Source organism: Ostrinia nubilalis, chromosome 14 (assembly GCF_963855985.1).
Source record: "Ostrinia nubilalis chromosome 14, ilOstNubi1.1, whole genome shotgun sequence".
Classification (NCBI taxonomy): Eukaryota; Metazoa; Arthropoda; class Insecta; order Lepidoptera; family Crambidae; genus Ostrinia; species Ostrinia nubilalis.
This window is the reverse complement of record NC_087101.1, coordinates 13,572,529-13,595,457: the sequence shown is the minus strand read 5'-3', so window position 1 is coordinate 13,595,457 and position 22,929 is coordinate 13,572,529. Positions and strand designations below refer to the sequence as shown.

The 22,929-nt window shown below is 37.6% G+C and overlaps 2 protein-coding genes across 5 annotated transcripts; one reads left to right on the top strand and one right to left on the bottom strand.

The window, feature by feature from the left end:
- Positions 1 to 259: 259 nt before the first annotated feature.
- Positions 260 to 10,874, bottom strand: LOC135078235 (chymotrypsin-like protease CTRL-1). Its single transcript, XM_063972837.1, has 9 exons — positions 10,636 to 10,874; positions 7,368 to 7,426; positions 7,184 to 7,275; positions 6,730 to 6,917; positions 6,347 to 6,458; positions 5,550 to 5,731; positions 4,063 to 4,163; positions 2,414 to 2,596; positions 260 to 1,220 (listed from the first exon to the last, which is right to left on the bottom strand). Exons 1-9 carry the CDS (start codon positions 10,703 to 10,705, stop codon positions 1,110 to 1,112), a joined length of 1,098 nt encoding a protein of 365 aa, XP_063828907.1. The 5' UTR covers positions 10,706 to 10,874; the 3' UTR covers positions 260 to 1,109.
- Positions 10,875 to 13,171: 2,297 nt separating this feature from the next.
- On the top strand, positions 13,172 to 22,901 carry LOC135078231 (uncharacterized). 4 transcript variants are annotated; one of them, XM_063972831.1, is made up of 16 exons: positions 13,173 to 13,849; positions 13,986 to 14,114; positions 14,214 to 14,350; positions 14,606 to 14,870; positions 15,000 to 15,029; positions 15,134 to 15,205; positions 15,291 to 15,317; positions 16,629 to 16,664; positions 16,783 to 16,839; positions 16,936 to 17,013; positions 17,853 to 18,053; positions 18,909 to 18,965; positions 19,051 to 19,152; positions 19,574 to 19,639; positions 22,519 to 22,625; positions 22,793 to 22,901. In XM_063972831.1, exons 1-13 carry the CDS (start codon positions 13,649 to 13,651, stop codon positions 19,096 to 19,098), a joined length of 1,338 nt encoding a protein of 445 aa, XP_063828901.1. In that variant the 5' UTR covers positions 13,173 to 13,648; the 3' UTR covers positions 19,099 to 19,152; positions 19,574 to 19,639; positions 22,519 to 22,625; positions 22,793 to 22,901. The 4 variants fall into 4 exon arrangements, with proteins under 4 accessions (XP_063828902.1, XP_063828901.1, XP_063828900.1 ...); XM_063972830.1 differs by lacking the exons at positions 19,574 to 19,639; positions 22,519 to 22,625; positions 22,793 to 22,901 and adding an exon at positions 19,233 to 19,315; XM_063972829.1 differs by lacking the exons at positions 19,574 to 19,639; positions 22,519 to 22,625; positions 22,793 to 22,901 and adding an exon at positions 19,256 to 19,315 and having other exon boundaries at positions 13,174 to 13,849.
- Positions 22,902 to 22,929: the final 28 nt, after the last annotated feature.

Genomic DNA, 22,929 nt, shown 5'->3' with positions numbered 1-22,929 from the left:
ACATTCAAGTACCAACTTTAAATCTTGACTTACTTTGAACTTTACATCAACTGCCGCTAAATTCCCTGCTAGTTCTTTGATATTATATGCATTATTCTAAGCATTATTAATAATTCAAAATTAAGTTTATAGGTACCGGCAAATGCATAATATTTGTTAGAGGTTTTTTTTCTTCAAAACACTAAGAGACAATAGATGACTTGCCACTACCAAACTTTTCCACTTAAACTGTAATACTGATATATTTTAATATCTTCTATTTATTTTTGTAGTTTCGACTAGGGTAACCTTTAAGGATTTGCCACACTGGACGCTGTCTGTGGTCAGGGGTTGTAGAGTTTACGTCAAACGCAATGAGGGTTTTCGCGAATGAAAAATCCGCCAGATGGCAATACGTAGACGCGAGGTCCAAATGCTGCATGATTGGTTATTTTTGACATGACATTGACAGATATGTCAAAATCCACCAATCACGCAGCAGTCAGACCCCACATCCACGTCCCGCTATCTAGCGGATCTTTCATTCGCGAAAATCCTCATTGATGTCGACTTTGCGTAAAAAAGTGGCATTAAATGTATGTATGACGGATTGTACAGCGCCCCGAAACTATCAATAACTAAAATCTTATATATTTTTTACGCGCTCGCTAGTGACGACGTTTGATGTAAACTCACACTAAGCCCATTGGTCAAAGTAATCATACAATATACGGGCCGCATCCAGTGTGTCCGACATCATAAAGGTAAAGCCTGGTCCGTGAGCACGTAGAATCCCGTCCAATGACCCCAAGCTACCCATCCCTATCGCACGCGCGTAATTATGTTGCTGTCGCGCTCGCACACTCACTGCGGGCGCCCGTCGCACAGTCGCGACAGTAACATAATTACGCGCGAGCGATAGGGATGGGTAGCGTGGGGTCATTGGACAGGATTCTACGTGCTCACGGACGAGGCTTTAGCAGGAAGGCGCTGGACGCAGGCCGCTACCAACCGGGCAACATGGAAAGCATTGGGGGAGGCCTATGTTCAGCAGTGGACGTCCTATGGCTGAGATGATGATGATGATGATGATGATCAAGTGTGACAAATCCTCTAAGATACGGGGCAAGTTATGAAGGCGAGTTGTCAACGATCCACTTGTAGTAGTGCGCGACGTTGATATACACGCTGGGCACTCCCTCGCTGCCGCAGTTCTCAGAGCCGAAAGATACAATGCCGACCTGAAACATTTTAATAGTGACAATAGGGATGTTTCCTGGGTCAAAAAGCAAGAGTTTTAATTAGTCCGTCAGTTAACTTATAAAAAAATACTCTACACGTATTTTTCACTTTTTCAAACTAATGAAAATTTAAAGAGATAAAGCGCGCCAAAGTTCATAAGAAGAAGCCCGTGACGTCAATGCGTGCATAAAAGTGCCGCACGTTGTGACGTCGTGCGGAACTTCAACGCACCATAACTATGTAATTATTTGTTAGATTGACAAATAAAAATATATGTGTCCAATATTTTTTGATATTAAACATGACGGACTAAAAAATTTTTTTAGGAAACTAGCCTATTAATAGAAGGTATAGAACCAATACGCTGAACTGTCCCACCCGTGACATTGACAGGGGGCGCCACCGTCAATACCGGATCGCTTGTTCCGATTTTTGCCATGTTGGAAACTATAAAGGTGATCGTGGTGGCGCTCCCCTGTCAATGAGTTTGGTGGGACATTTCAGTTTAGGTTATCTATTAATAGATCATTTAACTATTTAGAATCCACTGCGAGTGCATGACTGTTCCTAAACCAGAGGGAAATGGAGGATTTCGCCTTTTTTCCTACGCAGAACAAGGATAGTATCTATTTAGGAAGTACTTTTTATATAGCATTGATGTCAGACTCAATGAACCACCACGAGTCGTTTGTCATTTTTTCATCCTGGAAATTTGGTCCTGGTGGCGACGAGTTGTATATAACTCTATCATAAAATCCAGAATATTCTAACTAGCGTTGAGCGCGCCAATTTCATCCTGACAATCAGGATGGTTCATGCCCGATGGTTCAATACCTAAGCAAAATGGTAATAAATACGCAAATTAATTTATAACCAACAGGCAGTCCTCAATCTCTTAACAGTATTGACCACTGACGAGATGTCAAACATCTTTAATTTCATATTAGGTCCGAACTAGACCGAAGTTTAACAACAGCTAGGGACTGGAATTCGCTGCCCGCCGCTGTCTTTCCTGAACGCTATAATCCGGGTCTTTTCAAGGCGAGAGTGAATAGGCACTTACAGGGCAGATGTGTACCATCCTAGACTGCATCTCACTTAACACCAGGTGCGATTGCGGTCAAATACCTGCCTTGTCATGCATAAAAAAGGTACTTTGTTTCCGCCAATGAGTTACACTATAGATCCTCACCTGCACATAGCTCCCGTTCCTCATAACCATTAGTGGTGATCCTCCGAAGCTCGAGCAGGCGTCCTTCCCTTCCTCGCCGCCCGCGCATAACTGTCCCTCGTGTATTGTTACGGATTTTCCGAAGATGCGGTCGCACACCTCTAGGGAGACCAAGGGAACTTCGAGAAGCTGTTGGCGGCTCACCTGGAAGATGTCATCATCATCATCATCAGGTCATCTACACTCGACATCAAATAAATCGCACCTCCCGCGACAAGCATTTTCAAACGTATTCATCCCCACTTCTCACCAATATTGCCACCATTTAAAAGCCTAGTTCTACGCTTCATTTTATTAAAGGATAGGTTTTTACCCCAAAAATGTGTCTTTAGAAGGATCCAGAGTCACTTCTTCAAAAAATAGGTAGTTACGCTTGAGCTAACTTTTATGGCTATAAAACTGTTATGTTGGGATTAATCGCTATCCGTCTGTTAAAGAAAACGTGTGATCATTATTTGGTTTTATAACCATAAAATTTGGTCTAATTGATCCCAGAGGTGAGCCCAAAGTTAGGTCTGTTTTCAAGTCACATTTATGGTTAATGTTAATCATTTATTAAGAAATTAAATGTGTTTTTCTTTAAGGATATTTATTAGGCTTTCAAATAACACCAATATTGTTAGGGCACCATGATTGTGTCAGAAAAAAATCTTTAAAGTTCGCGTCGCGGAAGGTGCGGTTTATTTGATGTTGAGTGTATTTAGGCTGAGTTGCACCATCTTACTTTAACTTTGACAAACGCCAAAAATTTGTCAAAATCCTTAGAAAAAAACACCGGTTATTTGTTATAGTTACGGTCAAAGTAATTTTGTGCAACTCAGCCTTATTCTCAACTGCAGGCGCACGAACCCTCTAATTTAGTATGGACAAATAAAGGATTTCACACTTCCTACGGCCTGACAGGTTCAAGACGTAAACGTGAGTACTAACGGCAACAGTGTTAGCTGTCTCGTTGAATCACCTTGAAGAGATCGAGAGCAAAAACGGAAATGGATAGTTAATTAAAACTGTGGCCGATAATAGTAGGTACTTTGTGAAAGATGCATTGAAGAATGAAAGATTCTATGATTCCAAACAATAAATAAGGATGTAAGATGTAAACCACCATTTGATTGCATTACTGATTCGCGGTACGAATGAAATCATAACCGGTATGTGATAACATAATAACCAGTTACCTATTCAATAAATAGCTAGGTAGGTACATGATTTATTGAAAGCGGAGTGTAAGATCAACCTAATTATCTTCATGCATCATGAAATTCATGATGTTTACTATTTTAAGCCGCGTGTTTAACGTTTTTATCATGACTTTTCCGTGAATGTGGTAGTTTATGTGAAGGATTTTCCTGAAAAATTACTAAAAGATTGTAATAGATATATTTTGAAAACGTGAACGGTTTTTATACCAATTAGATACCTTGATGTTTTTTAAGCAACATTTCAAAAGATCAGCAACTTGGAAAACATTGCAAAGTTACAATACCTATTAGCAGACAATGTAATAAACTGGACAAACAAAATATTATGTAAATAAGTAAACAAGAACTTCATGTAAAGCTGTATTAGAGTCAAAGATACATAATAAAAATTCCAATTATTGTACTCACCACATTGGTCTGTCCATAAAGCGTCCCCCAGCCGACCAGCAAAGCTCGCTCGTTTAAAACCACCTCCGGATTACTGGTCAAGCATACAGGTGCTGCTGTCACTGTGAAAACACAATGAAATTAGTTAACATACAGTTTATATGTGTTAGGCCCAGAACACACGGTGAAATGCAACTGCAACGAAATTGCAACTTCTAGTTACTTTTGAGTTGCATCTAAGTTTCTGCCATAGTAGATTCCGTTGAGAGATCACACATGACGCGATCAGTTTGACCAGTTCAAATCGGTTTCAAACTGGTCGCGTCACGTGTGGTCTCTCAACGGACGCTATGGCAGAAACTTAGATGCAACTCAAAAGTAACTAGAAGTTGCAGTTTCGTTGTAGTTGCGTTTCGCCGTGTGTTCTGAACCTTACAGTCAAAAGTGCCTACTTTTGACTGATTATGAGTTTTAATTGTAACGTGTGCTTTATTATGTCATTTGGTGATAAGTTCGCAATGTCTTTTCCTTTCAATAACAATGATCCTATGATCAGATCTTACTTCATTGAATTTGAGAAAACACTATAAATTAGCGCAAATCCGATTCATTGACAACAATGATTCAACTAAATTAAATATACCATGACCCTGGTAACTTCATCAATGTCACCAGCAGCTCCAATTATTCGATTATAATGCCCAGAGCACGGATGATGGTCATGATCCTGTCAAGGGCACGTCGGAAGCCAGGAGTCAGCTTCAATGACATTTCCGCGATGATCAGACGATGACCCATATTTCCGGTTTTTGGCCAGTTCCCGGAACGATTAGCATCAAAATGTTATCTACACCTGACATACAAAAGCTAATTGCGTTTTCATTTAAATTCTTTTGAATGCTTATGCTAAATCGTTCATACAAGCCAAAATTACATGTAACATAAAGTTAAATTGTATTTTTGTCAGTTCTGGTAAACAGGTCCCAAATACCTTGGCCGCCTAGTCTGGTCTGAGTATCGAATTGGCACCCTACCGAATTACTAGCCCAAAAGGTTTGGAATTGATTCTTGTTATCTAGAGGTCGGAACAAATTTGAATAAAAATGGTAAAGATGGTATGTATCACACTTCACAGACACTAAAGGGAGACATGACAGGGGGTCGGGGCCAGTGTCGCAGCAATATGCCCAAAAACAGAACACATTGCTCGTGACAGCAATGACGACAGCAGCGACGTCATAATGTAAACAGTTTTCATTGCTTGCGTAGTACCTACTAAAGATTATTCGAACGTTGAGTACTGATACCGCAGTGGATAATGAGCATATAATATGTTGATTACTTTGTGTGTGTGAATTTCTAATATGCTTCACTGAGTTTCGAACTCAGCGCATTGGTTGGCATCTCTCTATATCTCTATGGTATGTATAGTATAGATTCCCTTATAAAAATCGTAACAAACGAACAATTTACCCAAAGTATTAAAAATTAAAGATCAAAGTACTAACCAGAAAACTTGATATCCTTCTTCAGCACGATCAGCGCTATGTCATGCCGGAATACCTTCTGCTCGTACCCTGGGTGGCGCACCACCGACGCCACCTTGATGGCTTGGGTCGGGGGCGCGCAGAAGTATTCGTTGCAGTCGATACTCTTGGCGTAGTCCCATTCTCCGACCACCACCGTTGACCTTAGAACAGGGGTGTCCAACATAATTTCGGAGGGCCAGGATTAGTATTTTTGTTACTGTATTGTTGTAAAAAATACCCATAAGCGAAAGTAATAGTAAGCACTCTAGCATTAGTGAGGAGAGGAGAACTGCCGCGGGCCGGTTGAAATGCTTATGCGGGCCACATTGTGGCGTATGTTGGATGGGCCTGCCTTAAAATTATAAAAGTCATCTCATTTAATTTCTACAATAGACTTTTAATGAGCGCTTTTACTCGTCCACGTATTTCCTTTAATCATTTAACTCTACCACCACTTCGGGACTATACTTTAATGGGTCATGGGAAGAAGATACTTTCTTTACTGTCTACTATGTTTAAAAAGTCTCTGATAGTCCGTTGGAACTTCTCTGTCAGATAGAGATTTGGTTTCACAGGTCTTGGATGCAAATAAAGCACCAGGTAATTTTTCTTTTCACCAACGCTTTTGCTTTAAAGTTAATCAAGTTCAAGATTATACAACATTATTTAAGTAATTAAGTAATATGTCAGGTTTCTCAACGTTTTATAGATCCTATCTAGTTAAAATTGCAGGTTCACAAAACATTACCTAGTTCTGTATTAAGTTAAAAACTTACACTTGATTATAGTCTTCAAATTCCGCGAGGGCGCAGTGAGCGGCCGTTAACACCACTTTCTTTGAAATAATAGAACCACTGCAGGCAAATTTCACATTTCCCGTGTCTTTGTCTAAAACAAAAATAAATGATAGCTATAACAAAAACAGTATCACTCATCATTTCCTTGTTTTCATTCCTTACAGTCAGGGAGATTTCCCGGCCTTCAATAAATAATAAATATAAAAGCATGAAATGAGCATTATACACAACACAAATTCAGTTGAAATGGATCGCCAACTTGAGCTGTTTTAAGCTTTGCAAGAAAGTAGGATTAGTGCACTCTTACTTTATGGCTATTTCGTAGTTTTTCGTACATTACACTTTATCAAGAGAAGTCTTACGTTTGAAACCAATTCTAGCCACCCAAGGGTGTGCCCCAAGCCCGTTGTAGTTGATGCCCCTGACCATGCTCTGGCCACACTTCTCCGCGCCCTCCTTGTAGATCTTGTCACACTCGCAGGACGGGCAGCAGACGTAGTCCTCACTGTTTGCATGGCCACAGGTCAGCTCGTTTAGGCGATGGAAGTACCTTTGAGAAGATCAGAAATCTTAATAAGATGTGATGTGGAAGATTCTTTAAAATAGGTTGAGTACTCATTGGTTGAATTAGGATATTTGGATTTAAGGACACCTACCTGGTGTCAGGTATAACAAAACACCCTAAAGAATCTGACCAGATGCTTATGATAAATGCCACGTATGATCACCCATCCATTATCGACCTCGTTGTAGATTGCTTAACTTTGCTCAAAATGATTCAAAAATAATTCTAGTCTGAAGTTAATAGAATCTTACCTGTCTGATGAAAAGCACGAAAAGTCGAACAGGTCCTCTAGCATAGGGCAGGTACTGATGGGCATGCAAGACGTGTAGGGCGGACATGGACCCTAAAATATACGTAAATATCATGTTTAATCAACTACGAGTACGTTGTGTATTCACGTAGTAAATTGAAATTGTTTTCAAGAAGACAACTTACTTTAATGTTTTCCGAATTTTCGTTGCTTGACCCGTCGAAATTCACGTTCAGTGTCATACCTGAAAATAAGGAAATACTTTTCGCATTCTACTTAAATTCCACTCTACCTATAGAATCTTTACATAACTTATAGGTAGTAAGTAGGTACCTACGTACGTATGGGCTTGTTCCTGACAATAATCGCACCGGAGAGGTGTGAGCTATGGTGGAGAGACTTGGACGAATAAATCCAAGTGGAGAGAGCTAGCCCAAAATTTATTTTCTAGTGCTAGTGTCTTGTATTTTTATTTTTAAACTAGCGGCCACCCGCGACTTCGTACGCGTGGATCCCGTTTTACCCCCTTCATCTATCTTACGCGGTTTAGTTTTTTTCATACAAATGTTTTTTCCCGCTAACTCCCGTTCCCGTGGGAATTTTACAATATCCTGTTGTAACTAAGCTTTAGCGCATCAGGGGTGTTTGCGGATTACCAAACAGACGGGTTTAACGCCAAAATACGCAAGAAATCTGTATCCCTTATTACCAGGGTACGAGCCAGTCGCAACAGCATTCTGAGGACATCATCTTGCACTAAAGTGCTCGAAAAGACAAATCCAACGAACCCAAACTAGATGCGATTCCGCCGTTTCGTTTAGAAGTTCTGATGGCCACCTCCAGACTCCATCCAGCTCAATGGTACCATAATAATGCATTGTCATCGTACTTACATAAGTATACCAAACAGCTTAATCAGTTGTGGAGAACTGGTCTTAAATTCAATTGCAAGATTTGTCCCACACTAACTAACAAGCGAAGTGCTTGTAAAAATGGTAGGTACGCATAATCTTTTTTGCGACTAGTTTTCTTAGAGTATTATACCATTTTCGAATCTTGGATAGTTGCGTCAACTTTATAAAAAACTTGCCGCAGTAGTGTTCATACTTTTTTTTACAAAACGACGAGTCAAAGTGGAGTGAAGGAAAAACCGTCCAAAATTTTAAGGAAATATCATATTTTGATTAACTGTTGTGTAAAAACTGCATGGATTCTGGGGATTTTAAGAATTGGGGTGGATAGCAGCACTACATAAGTTGCCGATACAAACAAAAAAAAACAGAAATATTTGAAAAATTGTGGCCGTGGTAATGTAAAATATCATAAGGGGTGTAAATTTTCGACGAATTTCTTTATTTATTGTGTAACTTAAAAAATAATTAAGATAGATTTTTTTTCTTATTTTTCCTAAAGTAGTCGTGACTAGGTTGTCCATCCTGCGGCGCCGGCTTATCCTTGAATTTTGGGACACGTTGTAGATGTGACCACGAAGTTTCGATTTTCAAGTAATTAATAAAATCTCGCAATAATTAGGCAAACCAATTTATGGAAACAGAACCTTGTGATTATGAAATACAAAGCTTCTTATAGATCGCAAGCTTAGATTAATAAAACCTAGATAGATAGTCAGTGCACGAAAGGTGAGGCAGTTTTTAGGGAGCCGGCACGGCTCACCCGTAAACGTCACATGAACTGTCAAAGTGAAAAATTGGTAAACACGTCCGACGAATTTTAATTAATTAAAACGGTTTGTGCTGTGAAAGGGTGTCTAAAATACATCAGAAAAACGAAAGAAAGTGACCAGTGTTACATTTCATAAGTAAGTACTACAATTCGACGCGTATTTTGCTTGAATTTGGCTTTCAAAAATTAAATACGGTGATGATACCAGTAACAAGAAAATTTATTTCCCAATTGTTCGCCGTACAAATACACTTCCTTTTTTATGAAATCGAGACTTTTAAGTCGATTTATCTTATTGTTATTAGGTAGGTACTTTGAATTCAATAAATAAGTAAGTACATGATGCGTTTTGTTTTTGTTAATTATAAAATAATTAAAAACGTATTAAAAATTTCCCTACTTTCGGGAAAATCGCCTTCACTGTTTACACTCCCCAACAAAATTGACACTAATGACATAAGATTTTTGCCTCACTCTTGACGAAGCGTTTGTATGAAGACTATCCATCTAGGTTTTATTAATCTAAGATCGCAAGTAAAGAAGATCCACATGAGCCCATTAATAATGTTTAAAACATGACCTTGACAACGCAATCATTATGCTTCAGCCATAATCGAGGCTACAGCATTGTGTCCCTGCAATTATTGGAACGTGATGCATTTTGCTCTCGTGTATAACGAGTCCTATATTATCTACCTGATCTAATTTATATTCCGCTGTGTCCATACATTAGGTGCGCAAGCCAAAACAATTTAAAACATTAGTCATTGAATTGAAATTATGAGTCTCATTGAAAATACTATGGAAAGTACAGAATTTTCTTGAAATTCATTACAGCATCAGCAGCGGCATCTTTGAAGAAATTATTTATTTATTTATTTATTGACAAAGATCTACCAACAACACAACTTTACATAAACAAGTAATGCATGCAAAACAAACAAATTATGACTTTATTTGTCCTGTTCTATAAATATGATTATCGAATGGTTTTTTGTAGAGGTTCCTAAGTAACCCTAAATTAATTAGATTTTAAATGAGAATGATTCCTAAAGATGTATCAAGAACTTGAGAGAAATACGCCCGTATTCACAAACGATGCTTGCTTAAGTGAAGCAGCAAATCGAACACACAGCGTTGAATAGAGCTCTGTGATTGGTTCGTGTGTCACCCTGTGCGTCCACGCGCACTGTGAGACCTCACAGTAATGTTTGTGAATACGGGTGACAGAGCAGGTGCGTGTATTCTTAGAAATCTTATAACAATCGACTGATTGCGGCAAACTAAGTATACCTATTATGTAAAAACGCGGTGGATGCCCTATAAGAGTGATGTCGATATCCTCACTTTTTGCCGAGTAGCCGTAAGTGTTCGTAATTACGCAGTTTACGCACACTTTTTACTATGGAGTACCTAAAAAGAAATGAAGACAACGTCCGAGAAAACTGTTAATTTGTAGATACCTACTTAAATAATGTTAGTTTTAACGATGTCTGTAGAAACTAGGATGCGCGCTACGTTAAAACCTTATTGAGGCATCTTAGATGAAGCTCGATTCGATAATGATAAGATGATAAGATTTATTTATGGTGCATATCCTAGACCGGCTACTTATAACTATCTTTACGAACAAAAGTGTAGTCTTAAATACCTAGGAACACCTAATGATCTAAGTAGAGTGTAATTATTTAAAAGATTATTAGTTAAATGTTATTATTGTTCTTTCAAATAATAACACTCTACTTTATTTAACTAACTTAAAGCACTTACTCCCAAACTGTGCATTAACAGTCCAATCAACACACAAACACAGAAGCACAAAAACTCTAGAGCACGTCATGTTTTAGTCTTTATTCCACTGAACTTAAAGCTCACTGACATAGCACTATCATAGCCGACGGTTTAATTTTAATGATATGCTAAAAATGTGTTGGGTGTTGCGTCGGGCCGCGCAACAACAAAAATGATACGGTACAAGCGCAGGATTTGACCGCTTAGGAGCAGGGGCGGTCAACATTCCGAGGTAGAGCATAAAAACCATTTTTTTGCTGATGACTCTACCATCAGTCGCACGATAGAGGTAAATGAGTATACTTTTACTTAGCTTTTTTTTCCTTGTTGCTAACTATTGTGTATTTTTGTATTTTATCATCATCATCATCTCAGCCATAGGACGTCCACTGCTGAACATAGGCTTCCCCCGATGCAATGGGTGGACGTCCCACGCTGCGTTTTCCGGTACGCAGCCTCCACTATTTATTAGTATTTAGTAGTTTTTAATACAGTATTTTACACTTATTAAAAACTACCGCAAATATGTATCATCTTCTTTAGTAAATAAATAAATAAATAAATAAATATCCTTGGACATTTTACACTGCGCTTCTAGTCCCAAACTAAGCAAAGCTTGTACTATGGGTACTAGACAACGGATATAAACATACTTAAATACTTTTTTTTTTTTTGTAAATACATACATATTATACATAGAAAACACCCAGTCCAATACAAACAAATATGTTCATGCACACAAATGTTTGTACTGTGCGGGAATCGAACCCGCTACCTCCAAAACTATACAAACAATAATAATACTATACAAATCACAAAAATAGACTTATAACGGGAGACCACTCACAGTTTCACGGATCTGAGTGTTTGACCTATTTTAACAACTAGTTTTTGAAAGAAAGAAAGAGAAAATGATTATTTAGTACCAAGTAAAAAATGTAATATTCTCAAAAACATGTGCCACAAATTGTTGGCAACACCTGCGCCGGTGAGTCACCTGCAATCTCGATCGAAGCGGGAGTTTATTACAGATCGGCTATAATTAAGTTAATATTAGTTTAAATTAATTGTGTAGCATACAAAAAAATTGGTTGAATGTCTTTTTAATTGTTTTTCACCTCAAAACCCCGTCATTCATAAACCGATTTTTATTGAAATTTATTTTTATTTGCTTAAAACTTATTACAGTAATTTTAAAATAACTATGCTTTAGATGTTGATAGTTTGTCCGAATAAATATGAAATATGAGAATGAGAACCCAGTTGCATCAAAGTAGATTAAATGATAATTAAAACAATGAAATTGCAATTATTTAAAAATTTACTCAAAGGCTTGATTTGAGGCTGTAAACTTATCTTTTTAAAGACCAAAAAACTTACCTAAACAGTGGAAAATTATTAATTTGAAGCACTCTACATTAACTACTTAGGTATCTGTATAATCTAGGACCCTATGTATGTATTCAAATTAATAAACGGTTCTACTGTAATAAAATGTATCATATTAAATACCTTTAAATAAGGTGCAGTAAATGACTGCTCTTAATTATAGGAATAGAAAAACATGGTAAGTCGTAGTAGTTGGCGCACCGGGCTACAGTGGAAGTTGCCGGTAAAAATTATCTTGTTAAAGTCAAAAATAGCGTACGTGGTCAATTTCAAAGGAACCCGTACATCGGTTGATCTAAATAGGTTTTTTCACACGAATCCTTTGTTAAGTTTTTGCGGTATCTGATGTCATTCACACCAAGAGGGGGCAAAAGAGCACCTCTACAGAATGATGCCCCTTGAATATTCCAAATGAATGATGAATTTTGTTACAGGTAGGTAATTGGCTTTAATTAATGTCATTCTAAGTCCTCAATTAACTACAATAGATCAATTCTTTCCTTCAACCAGGTAAAGGGCATCCATCCAAACGACCATATAATCACAATTTGAAACTGTGACAATAGTGGCCGACTGACGAAATTCCGCACTGTGCAGTCACAGTGTAATTATGAACAGCAGGGCCATATATTTAATGGATTTTAAGGATGTCGATAACATTTTATAAAATAGACCACACCTATAACATGTTGTATTGTAAAACTATAGACACTCATGTCTCTATTCTATAATGGCGACTAACGCCTGTATTCACAAACATTACTATGAGGTCACACAGTGCGTGTGGACGTACAGGGTGACACACGAACCAATCATAGAGCTCTATTCAAGGCTGTGTTTGATTTGCTGCTTCACTTAAGTAAGCATCGTTTGTGAATACGGGCGTGAGTTTCTTATGTTGTCCGAAAGTGGTAGTAGAGCAAGCTATATTTGACCATGTAATACCTAAGTGCCCTGTATACCTATATATAATAATACTATCTGTGCCTACTAGTTCCATGTTATGGTGTGGCATAATCGAGTTCCAGTACTCTATTATCAGATTAGGAAGCAATATTTTGTGGGAAACAATAGCCGTCACGGTGACCGCGGGTCGACAGCCTGTGGCCTGGAATTGTTATAATTCACTAATTGCGAGCCATGGCTTTGTAATTTTCGGGAAGTGTCGAAATTAATTTCGCTATTAATCCATGTCCCACTGCGGATATACTTTCTGCATTATATTCTGAGCTAGTTAATGGTTAGTTGTTAGAGCCTATGATAGATACACTACTGTTCGTCTAGGGTAGGAAATCATAAAAAGGAAGAGCTTTGAAATAGGAAAAATTTGAGAGCATAATAATGGAGACAAAATATTGTAAACAACCTTTTCACATACTTTCTATGGAAAACCTTGACAGTAAACAACCTGAAAGAATGTCAAAAGAAACAAAACCAACGTCATTTCAAACCATTGTCATTCATTTCAAACTAACCATGGCAAAGTAAACACAAAATCTTTAGCAAATTCGATCACCAAACCAATAATCTTGTGAACAAAACCCCCAATCAAAGTTATGATGAAGCCTGTATATTTGGAAACGCTGACAGCGATCACACTCCCATGATGAACCGGCCCGAAGACCAGAACTGGATGGACAATCTTGAGGGCATGTGTATACCCGAGGGTACGTTGAAGTTGGCCAGCAGTGCCTCGGAGCAGAACGTGTATTTCACCTACGTCTGCTTGGTCAACGATCTGAACCCAAACAACCTATCGAATCACCGACCCTCGTACCGGTACATTGACGGAGATCTTGAAGAAGTGAGTATACTACGAGAGATTTTAACAGAATTTCTTTGGATAATAATATTCATTCAACTGTCTTCAACAGTGTGTTAAACTTTTCTTAAAAAATCTACGTACAATATTTTGTTAATTTCTGAAATCTAAAACATAGGTTGATCAAGAAGATGTGCCTATCAGAGTGGAACGTTCAAAAGCTCTTCATGAGTTGGTCGAAAGCCACCGTAATGATTACGAAATAGAAGAAAAGAAATACACTGGTGCTCAGTCATCTACTGCTCATGTAAGTAAACTATGTATTTCAGAAATAGTGGACCAAGAAAAGTTAAAGAATTCAAACCTGACTTTAGCCAATCATTAAATTTCAATTCCCCATTTTCAGCAAACCACAACATCATTTGAAAGTGACACATCAGAAAATGAAGACACAATCAATTTCAACACTGCCAACCCAAACGTTCTCAAATTAACCAAAATGAAATGGCTGACTGAAGAGCAAGAAGGATCTCCAGATTCCAGGTGAGTTAATATTCAAAATGGTAGGTTGTGTACGATTTCCTAGTCACAGTGCGTGATGTCGTTGCAGAAATGTAAACGCACTAACTGGTGCAAAGGTAGGAGGTAAGAGAAGACGGCACAAATTGAGATGGACGTAGATTGAAGGTAACTTTAGTTTTGGAAATTTAAGCTTTTTTCGAAAATGTATAAAATCGACCCTATTTAAATGGGTAACCCATAAAAATTATAATGGACGATTCATCTACATTGTTTCAGTTCTCCATCGATCTCCCCCAACATGTCTTCCACAAGCACCTGCAGCCGGGAGTCTGATGACCACCTCTCCCACACCAGCGTTGGAGACAAGTACCTTTCCACCATCCTCCGCCTCGATCGAGAGCATAACATGTTTGGCTTGTCGAACATCGCGATTGTGGGATCCAGGCCTTCGAGGAAGATGAAGAAAGAGGATGACAAGCCAGTGTTCCCTCAGACCGCGATCGTTCAAGTCTGCTGTGGTACTGGCTGCTGCAGACATAGGGTAAGAATAATCCATGCGCCATTGGTGGCCTTAATATTAACCTTTTTCTTTGTTACGAGTGATAAGATGAAAGACTGATCCTCCGTAAGACTCTATTCTTACAATGTAACTTATCTGTTTCTTTTTCAGAGCAAAACAGATCTGCCCTCATCTCTCAAGGTCAGTATTTGCTACATTGCCCACATTAGAAGGTGTTATCCTTTCATCATTTCCTTATTATTTGGATTATCAACAAAATCATCAATCTTATTTTCATGTTCCAGTGCGGAGGATGCAAAAGCTGCTGCGTTGATCCTTTTTGTCCAACCTGCATTGGGCCATGTGATCCACCTTGTGTTAGTAACTCTTCATTTCATAATATTTGACTTCTTCTTATTCTTTTTCTGCATTTTAACAAATACACTGTCTCTATTTTTCCAGAGTGATCCATCACCATGCCCACCAATGGTAAGTTGAAAACGTAATAGGTACTTACGAGCAAAAGTATGGAATCACCACCTTGTGTTTTGTTCTGAGCGATCTTAAGAACTGAATGACTATGTATGTATATGTGGTATCATTTTGAAGTTTATAATATAACCTTTAAAATGGTACCATTTTTATTTGTCTTCTATTAGTCATTTAGTTTTTGTGATCGCTTAAAACGAATAGGGTGATTCCATATTTTTGCTTGCGAGTGTAGTTTGTGTAACCATAAAATCCATTTCACGTACGTAATGGAACATGTTTGGATACAGTTTCGTGCTTTATTTCTTTTTTCGCCAACATTATAGCGTCACTATAAAAACTATAACGATGGCTCCTACGTATACTGGCGTAAGTGAAAAAAGTAAATTTTACAGGAGAGCCATTTTAGTGGCCAGAACCATATTTTTGGGTCATATCTTCTGACCTACTAAAACGAATTTAATGAAATTTCACATTTAGCCTTAACATGTAATGCTTTTGCTACTGCTGTTATCAATTTTTATATTTTTCTTATATATTTTGAGATTTTACGCATTGCCCTTTTACGTCGGCATATTTCTATAATTTCATGTATATTGTTCAACGTAAAGAGACTTAAATGACAACGTAAATATAATATTTTAAGCGATTACTCTCTTTATTTATGCATGTAATTATTTTAATTGTTATCATGTGCTATATCAATAATAAATCAGTTAGAAAAAGTCGTTTAATGTACCGTTTTACGTTTTAACGCAAATACGCCCATATACTGTGCTCGAGATTTAGTTAGGTCTTTTAACATAATGTGTCATATTTTCAAAAAATATAAATAACTTGAAAAAATCGAATTGCCTAAGGCGGGAATTGAACCCACGATGCCTTAGGCAGTTCGATTTTTTCAAGTTATTTATAATTTTCAAATTAGTATGAGATGCGACTCTTAACGCTAAAAATTAAATAACTATATAATGTGTCATAATTTATAAATAAAACAATTTGCTAAATATTTTCATGGCTTTATTTAAGATTTGGATTATAAAAAATATATGTTTATGTAAGCAACTACTCGTATAGATTGACGAATCGTATGATTGGGCTTTATACGTGGCGTAGTTTTGCACATACGCCTATTTGCCTAAAATTTTATTTTGTATCTAATGGAAAAAAATTTTTTTTTCTTACTGATGTTATAGATTAGAGCAAAGTCAAATCATTGCTTAAATAATTGGAAAAAGGCGTAAGCGGCAGTTTCGCCCTTATACGTAGGAGCCATCGATAAATAAAATGAATAAACCTATTGTTTTGCAGTGCTCATCATGCCCAAGAGGAAATTGTACCTGTAAGGTAATAAAAGCAGAACAATTCGTTGATTGTAATTTTAATGACTAAAATTAGTACTTAGGAAGAGATGACAGGCTAGATTAAATACTTTACAAAAGCATTCAAAGAAAATGTTTTTCAGATACCTTGTCCACCTTCCAAGTGCTTTGTAGACTGCACTACGTGTTACGGCATGAAGGTAACGAAAGATAAAGTTTTATCTAGCTCTACATTGTCATGGAAATTCAAGTTACTAATGTTAACTACGGATCTTACTTTTCACTATCTTTTGCAGGTAACGGTACATCGAAAGCCCAAGTTCGATCCCGTCCAAGTGGAACTCACTCCACGATCTAGCTGCGTGCTTCATAAGGTTTGTTTTTAATCAAATGATCCTGCTAGATTCTTACTTGGTAGAGTTTGTTGGTACTACCAGTAGGTATATAGCATCTAGGTATGATCACAATGTTTACTATTTTTAATGCATCCGCGAATCACCATAGCAAACAGCGGTCGTTTGACACTGTATTATTTTTATTTTCTTTTGAAATAGCGAGCAGTTGGCACCATAGATTAGGCGAGTAAGAATTTGTCCCTCACTACTGACTATGAAATGGCGCCAACTAGTGATCGCAAATAAGTCAGCTTAGGTCACTGCCTGTAAAAGGCAATATGATTGCCTGCATTATGTCCAAGGATCATGGATGTTATGGATATCCGTAACAGTAACCGAAACTTTCAGATATCCGAAATAAAAAATATCCGTAACCGTAACCATAACTGATTCAAAGGTTTCGGATAGTTTCGGATGTAGGTAGAGTCGAGCAAGTCCCTACGCTGATTTAATGATTGCATTTTGAAGACATGACTTTTTTCCCATAAGATAAAAGCTTTTTTCCCATAAGATAAAAGCTTTTTTGTGAGACCAAAAGAAGGTGACAGATGCCAAAGAAATCTCTTCTGTACGCATTTTATTGTAAGGCATGAACTGTGTTGGACAACTATTGGAATTTGCATTCTATAGTTACTTAGCCCAGATATCCGTAACCGCAACCGAAACTTTCGGATATCCGAAATAAAAAAATATCCGTAACCGTAACCGAAACCGGTATAATATTATTCCAATATCCGTAACCGTATCCATAATCGAAACTACATATCCATAACATCCCTGGTCCAGATTACTCTAATTCATTTCTACGTTTGTCCCAGCCCTTCGCAGCGCGCTCATGCCACCACCTTCCCCGCTGCATCCCCCCCTCCTCCTGTTTCCCGTACCTCATGCCTTGTTTCTGGCCCGCGAGGCCCAGCGCTCCTTGCAGCGTGCCAGCTCGATGTTTCCACAACCCGCCCTGCTTGGCTCCCAGGAAGAAGAGGCCGCCTGGGCAGAATATGCCGACGACTTGCCCTCCTGTGAGTGTTAAATCAAATCAAAATTCTTTATTTGCGTAATTTAAGGTAACATGAGTGGTATTAAATAGGTTTGGTAGATTTAACTGATATTTGCTTGAAATAGGAAGCGTACAATATTAAACATGTCAGACTAGGTATTTAATTAACAGATCTTTTAGTGACTACAAGTTTTGGAGGATTTGGCCTACACTTATGTGATAGATATTAATAAACTTACATACAAACTAATCTTCAAACCAATTATAACTTGACAATTACGTATCGAACAACCATCATTATCTTATTACCTACTATGACAGCTACCGTAGTTACCAATCTGATAAAGACGCTACTAATTGAAAAGTTTTTGTAACCTAAAAAAGTTTGCTAGTAGCTTTGCTAGGCCATTGACACGTTACTCTCGCACGAATCGTCGAGATGTAACACGATCAGTGGCAAGTTGTTATAATGAGATTGACATAAAATGTAACAAGCTACAGAAGCAACTTACCTTCTATATAATAATATAAAAGAAAGTCGTGTTAGTTACACCACTTATAACTCAAGAACGACTGAACCGATTTAGCTGAAAATTGTCAGGGAGGTAGTTTAGAGCCAGGAGAAGGACATAGGATACTTTTTATCCCGTTCGAAATAAAAAAAAAGTCTGCTTATTTATTGCCATTAAGGCGGAACAAAGTTCGCCGGGTCAGCTAGTTACAAATAAATCTAGAAACATTTATTCACTCGTGCAAAGTGCAAACACAGCAGAATTTCATAATATGAAATGGATCTCATCTCCTTTGCCAATTTTCATTTGTCAGACAATGTTGACGAATTAGCGTTTTAGTTAACTTATAATTCTTCTATTTTCAGGGAAAATGTGAGGATGCAGCCAAAGGCACCAAGTGCCCTAACCAGTTATGCCCTGGGGTAAATATTATTATTTATTTTTAGTATTGTTGGAATTTTTACTCCAGTTAAACCTACACCTAAAATAATTCTATAATAATTACAGAAAAGTCCCCAATTCAAGCAAGGCCTAGAAAGCAAATTCGGGAAGTAAAATGAGATGGTGAATTCTGAAGAAAATATTCAAGAAGCCGTATATTCTGGAAAAGTAAGTTGTTATTGCTATTCGATCTCTCCCTATTTCTATTAATATCTTGAAAAATACATCTTACCTTTTGTAAAAACTAGATCCAATAATATTGTTGTCGCAGTGTGATAAATCGTCGCAAAGTGGATTTCTCGGTGAAGAGAAAAAGAAGAAAAAGAAACATGTTAGTACAAATTTTGTAAATAATAATAGCAAATAAATAAATACCTAGTTGTTTTAAATCCTTTTGAGAAGGTTAGGCCACAAATGAAAACAAAACTTTTCGTCTGGCTCTTAATCATTATATTCCCCTATTAACTTGTATCTAGCAACAAACTTCTTAGCATAGTATTTGCCTTTTGGTGCGACCTACACATTAGACAATTCTTTTCAAAATTACGCTCATGTGATGTACCACTCAGTGACATTTATTATTTTACAGAAAAATTCAGTACAATGCGAATGCGCTCTTCCTGGCTGCGCCAGCTGCTTCGTCGTGAGGCCTCAGGTATCGTCATAGTCATAAATCTTTACTATTCAGAGGTGTGATTTATTTCCTTTATTCGCATAATATCAGATTCTCAAAATATCAGATTCTTAAAATATTAGATTATCAAAATAGCAGAATCTCAATATAACCGAAATTGGACACTCAACGTGAAAAATATATTTGTATTACCTATGCAGGGTGTCCAGAAAGTAGAGGTCAAGCCGAAGTGAACATGATATCTACTTAAAAATAAATATGAAGAATGTTAATTTATGCACAGAATACAGGGTGTTTGGCGGAAAACTGTTCATAAAAAATGTTTCATAATGTTTCATCATCTCTGTAAACAGTTTATAAACAGTCCATAAACATAGGTGATGAAACATTGTTTATGATACATGTTGCCGTGCTCCCCGCCATGCAGTGGCGGGGCAAGACCTAAATTTGATGTGGGCAAGACAGATTTCGCGAGGCCTTGTTCTGTGGCGACCTGAAGACGGATTTTATGAAATAATAAAAAAAAACGGGTCAATGGTCTATTCATTGACAGTTTCTGATTTCTTGATTCAGTGATTATTTTTAAAGGAATTTTGCGCCAAAGAATAATGTTTGTCACTTAAAACCGTGTTGTTGCTTAATTTTGTGTCTGATTATGGCTGAATTTGTTTGGAAAAAAATTTTTTTAACTACATTGTTTAGCTATCAATAATTTATACGAGGGGCGGCTGAAAAGTTTTGAGCCTAAGTATCTTCAAGTGTTATTATTGACTCGCACTAAATTTAATTAATTTGCCAATAACCTCCTTAGTATATGTACAAAATTTCATTTCATTAGCGTCATCATGTTTTTAGTAATTAATCCGTAAACATCATCATGTCTCAGTCATCCGCGCAATGTACGAAATTTAAGTACACAGTTGTCATAAAATGCCTCACAAAGAAGAACAAAACGCTGACGGCAATATTTGGTGAGATGTCGACAGTTCATGGGGAGTCTGGGCCTTCATTTGCCACCATGAAAGATTGGATCCGATAATTCAAGCATGGCAGGGAATCGCTAAAAGATGACCGCAAGTCAGGGCGGCCAGATTTCGCCATTAACGAATAAAATAATAAAAGTTAAAGAATCTTGCTCTAGAGATCCGCGAATTAAGCTGTGACAGATAGCTGAAGCCATAGGCATTAGCAAGGAACGTATCGGCGATATTTTTCATACTCATTTGCACATGAAAAAGGGGTGTGCGCGATGGGTGTCAAAAATGCTCACGCCACTCGACAAACAGCATCGAGTCACAACTTCGCAGGAGTTTTAGGACATCTTTGGCCATAATCCTAGCAATTTTTTTTCTCACATTGTCACTATTGATAAATAATAGATCCGGCAGTACGATTCAGAGTCAAAACAAAAGTCAATGCAATGGATTGAAAAGGGAAAACGCCGCCGCGGAAATTCAAAGCAGAGCGATCGATACCGAAGCTCATAGCCACTATTTTTGGGATTGTGGAAGAATTTTATTCATTGATTACCTAGCTACTTAAAAAAAACTACAATAAACGGGGATTATTTTGCTGTACTGTTGATAAGAGTGCGTCAAGTGGTTGTCGAAATAATAAGAGGCAAACTGGCGAAAGGAAGTCTGTTATTGCCAGAAAATTTGCCCGTGAACACCGCGCATGTTGCAAGGCTTGCCCCGGGTAAAACTGGATTTCAAGAAATTAATCGCCTACCACACAGTTTAGTCCGGATCCTTAGCTTCTTTTTCTAATTCTCAAATTGGAAAAATGACCTTCAGGAACGAATACTTTTGATTGACAAAGAAATGAAGGCGGCGATAAAGGCTCATTTCGAGGGCAAACATTGCGAATTTTTTTTCAGTGGGTTAAAAGCTCTTTTACACAAATGTAAGAAGTGCGTTGTAGTAGAGGGAGATTAAGTAGAAAAACATATTTTTTATACTTTTCTATCGGCATTTTTAATACCCTAGGCTCAAAACTTTTCAGCCGCCCCTCGTATTTAGTAGTATTTAAAAGTTGAATTTGACATGTGAGCAAAATTTTTGATGCGCGAGGCCCCTTGTTCCGCGAGGCCGTAGGCGGTGGCCCACGTCGCCTACGCCTTACGCCGCCGCCCGCCACTGCCGCCATGAGTGGAGAGCAAGTGTGGACGGTCAAGTTTCAGAAATCTGTGTTTATGGTAAACTTGTTTCACACTAGTCATAAACAGTTTATCAACAAATGTTGCCTAGTGCCTAGCTTTAGGGTCAAATGGGCAAACTTGTAGTCTTAAAATGACCTTACCTATACACCCACGAAGTTTGTCTAACCTTCCGCCAAACACCCTGTATAATTTATGCGTATGATTGCCGCTGGATATAATTATAAATCTATGGTGATCTTTTTTGTTTTCAATAAGTGTTTCTCATATTTAAAAATAAATTTGATTTAAAAAATAAATGTTGTCTTGATTGTACTTTGGCTATATTGAGAATCTGCTATTTTGATAATCTGATATTTTAAGAATCTGATATTTTGAGAATCTGATATTATGCGAATAAAGGATTTATCCTTTATAGGTGATCAAAGGAAACTAAAACAATAACTAAACTGGAGTCCACTTTGATCACCCAGGTCATTTATCCATGGGTGATAAAAGGACACCAACTTGTCGCTTCGATTCCAATCACCTGGGTGATCAAAGTGGAATAGACGTTTACAAACGATTGCGGCTCTTGAGATACATTATTGGAAAGCAACGTAGGAGACCAATCGACAGATTGGTTTCTTAGATTAAGATTTGAAGATTGCTAAAATCTTTGGTTTGAAGATCGATAATGGAAATTGGGCGTTAGAAGAGATCGCTTATCGCTAGTTATAATCCAGCCTACATTTGTTTTCAGAGCTCAAGGATGAAAGACGACTAGGGCTCAAGGAACTGGTGGTACGCAACATGGACAGCGTGATGCAGGAGGATATGTGGCCGCGGGTAATGCGCGAAGTTCGGAAGGTACCATTTATTCATTTACCTTGGTTTTAGAATATTTTGAACCATCAAGTAACGTAATAAATTGGGTGTGTAAAAGAGCGCTAGTCTATAAAGTTTTGTTTAGTGCCTGAAAATTCACCTATGTAGATTTTTTAAATACCAAAATTAAAACCTAAATCTCCTTTCAGATTTCAAAGTATTTGCCGTACCTGAGCAACGCCAACAATTACAAGTAAATAGCTATGATGAATGTTAAAATTTATAGACATGATATTTAAATAAAACAAACAACCCTGATCTATGATTTTTATTGAAAACTTTAAAA

Coding starts and splice junctions, on each gene's coding strand:
- LOC135078235 (XM_063972837.1), bottom strand. CDS start 10,705: ATGACGTGCTCTAGAGTTTTTGTGCTTCTGTGTTTGTGTGTTGATTGG. Junction 7,276..7,367: donor AAAATTCGGAAAACATTAAA/GTAAGTTGTCTT, acceptor CGTATATTTTAG/GGTCCATGTCCGCCCTACAC. Junction 1,221..2,413: donor GGAACGGGAGCTATGTGCAG/GTGAGGATCTAT, acceptor AAAATGTTTCAG/GTCGGCATTGTATCTTTCGG.
- LOC135078231 (XM_063972831.1), top strand. CDS start 13,649: ATGATGAACCGGCCCGAAGACCAGAACTGGATGGACAATCTTGAGGGC. Junction 13,850..13,985: donor TTGACGGAGATCTTGAAGAA/GTGAGTATACTA, acceptor TCTAAAACATAG/GTTGATCAAGAAGATGTGCC. Junction 15,206..15,290: donor GGCCATGTGATCCACCTTGT/GTTAGTAACTCT, acceptor CTATTTTTCCAG/AGTGATCCATCACCATGCCC.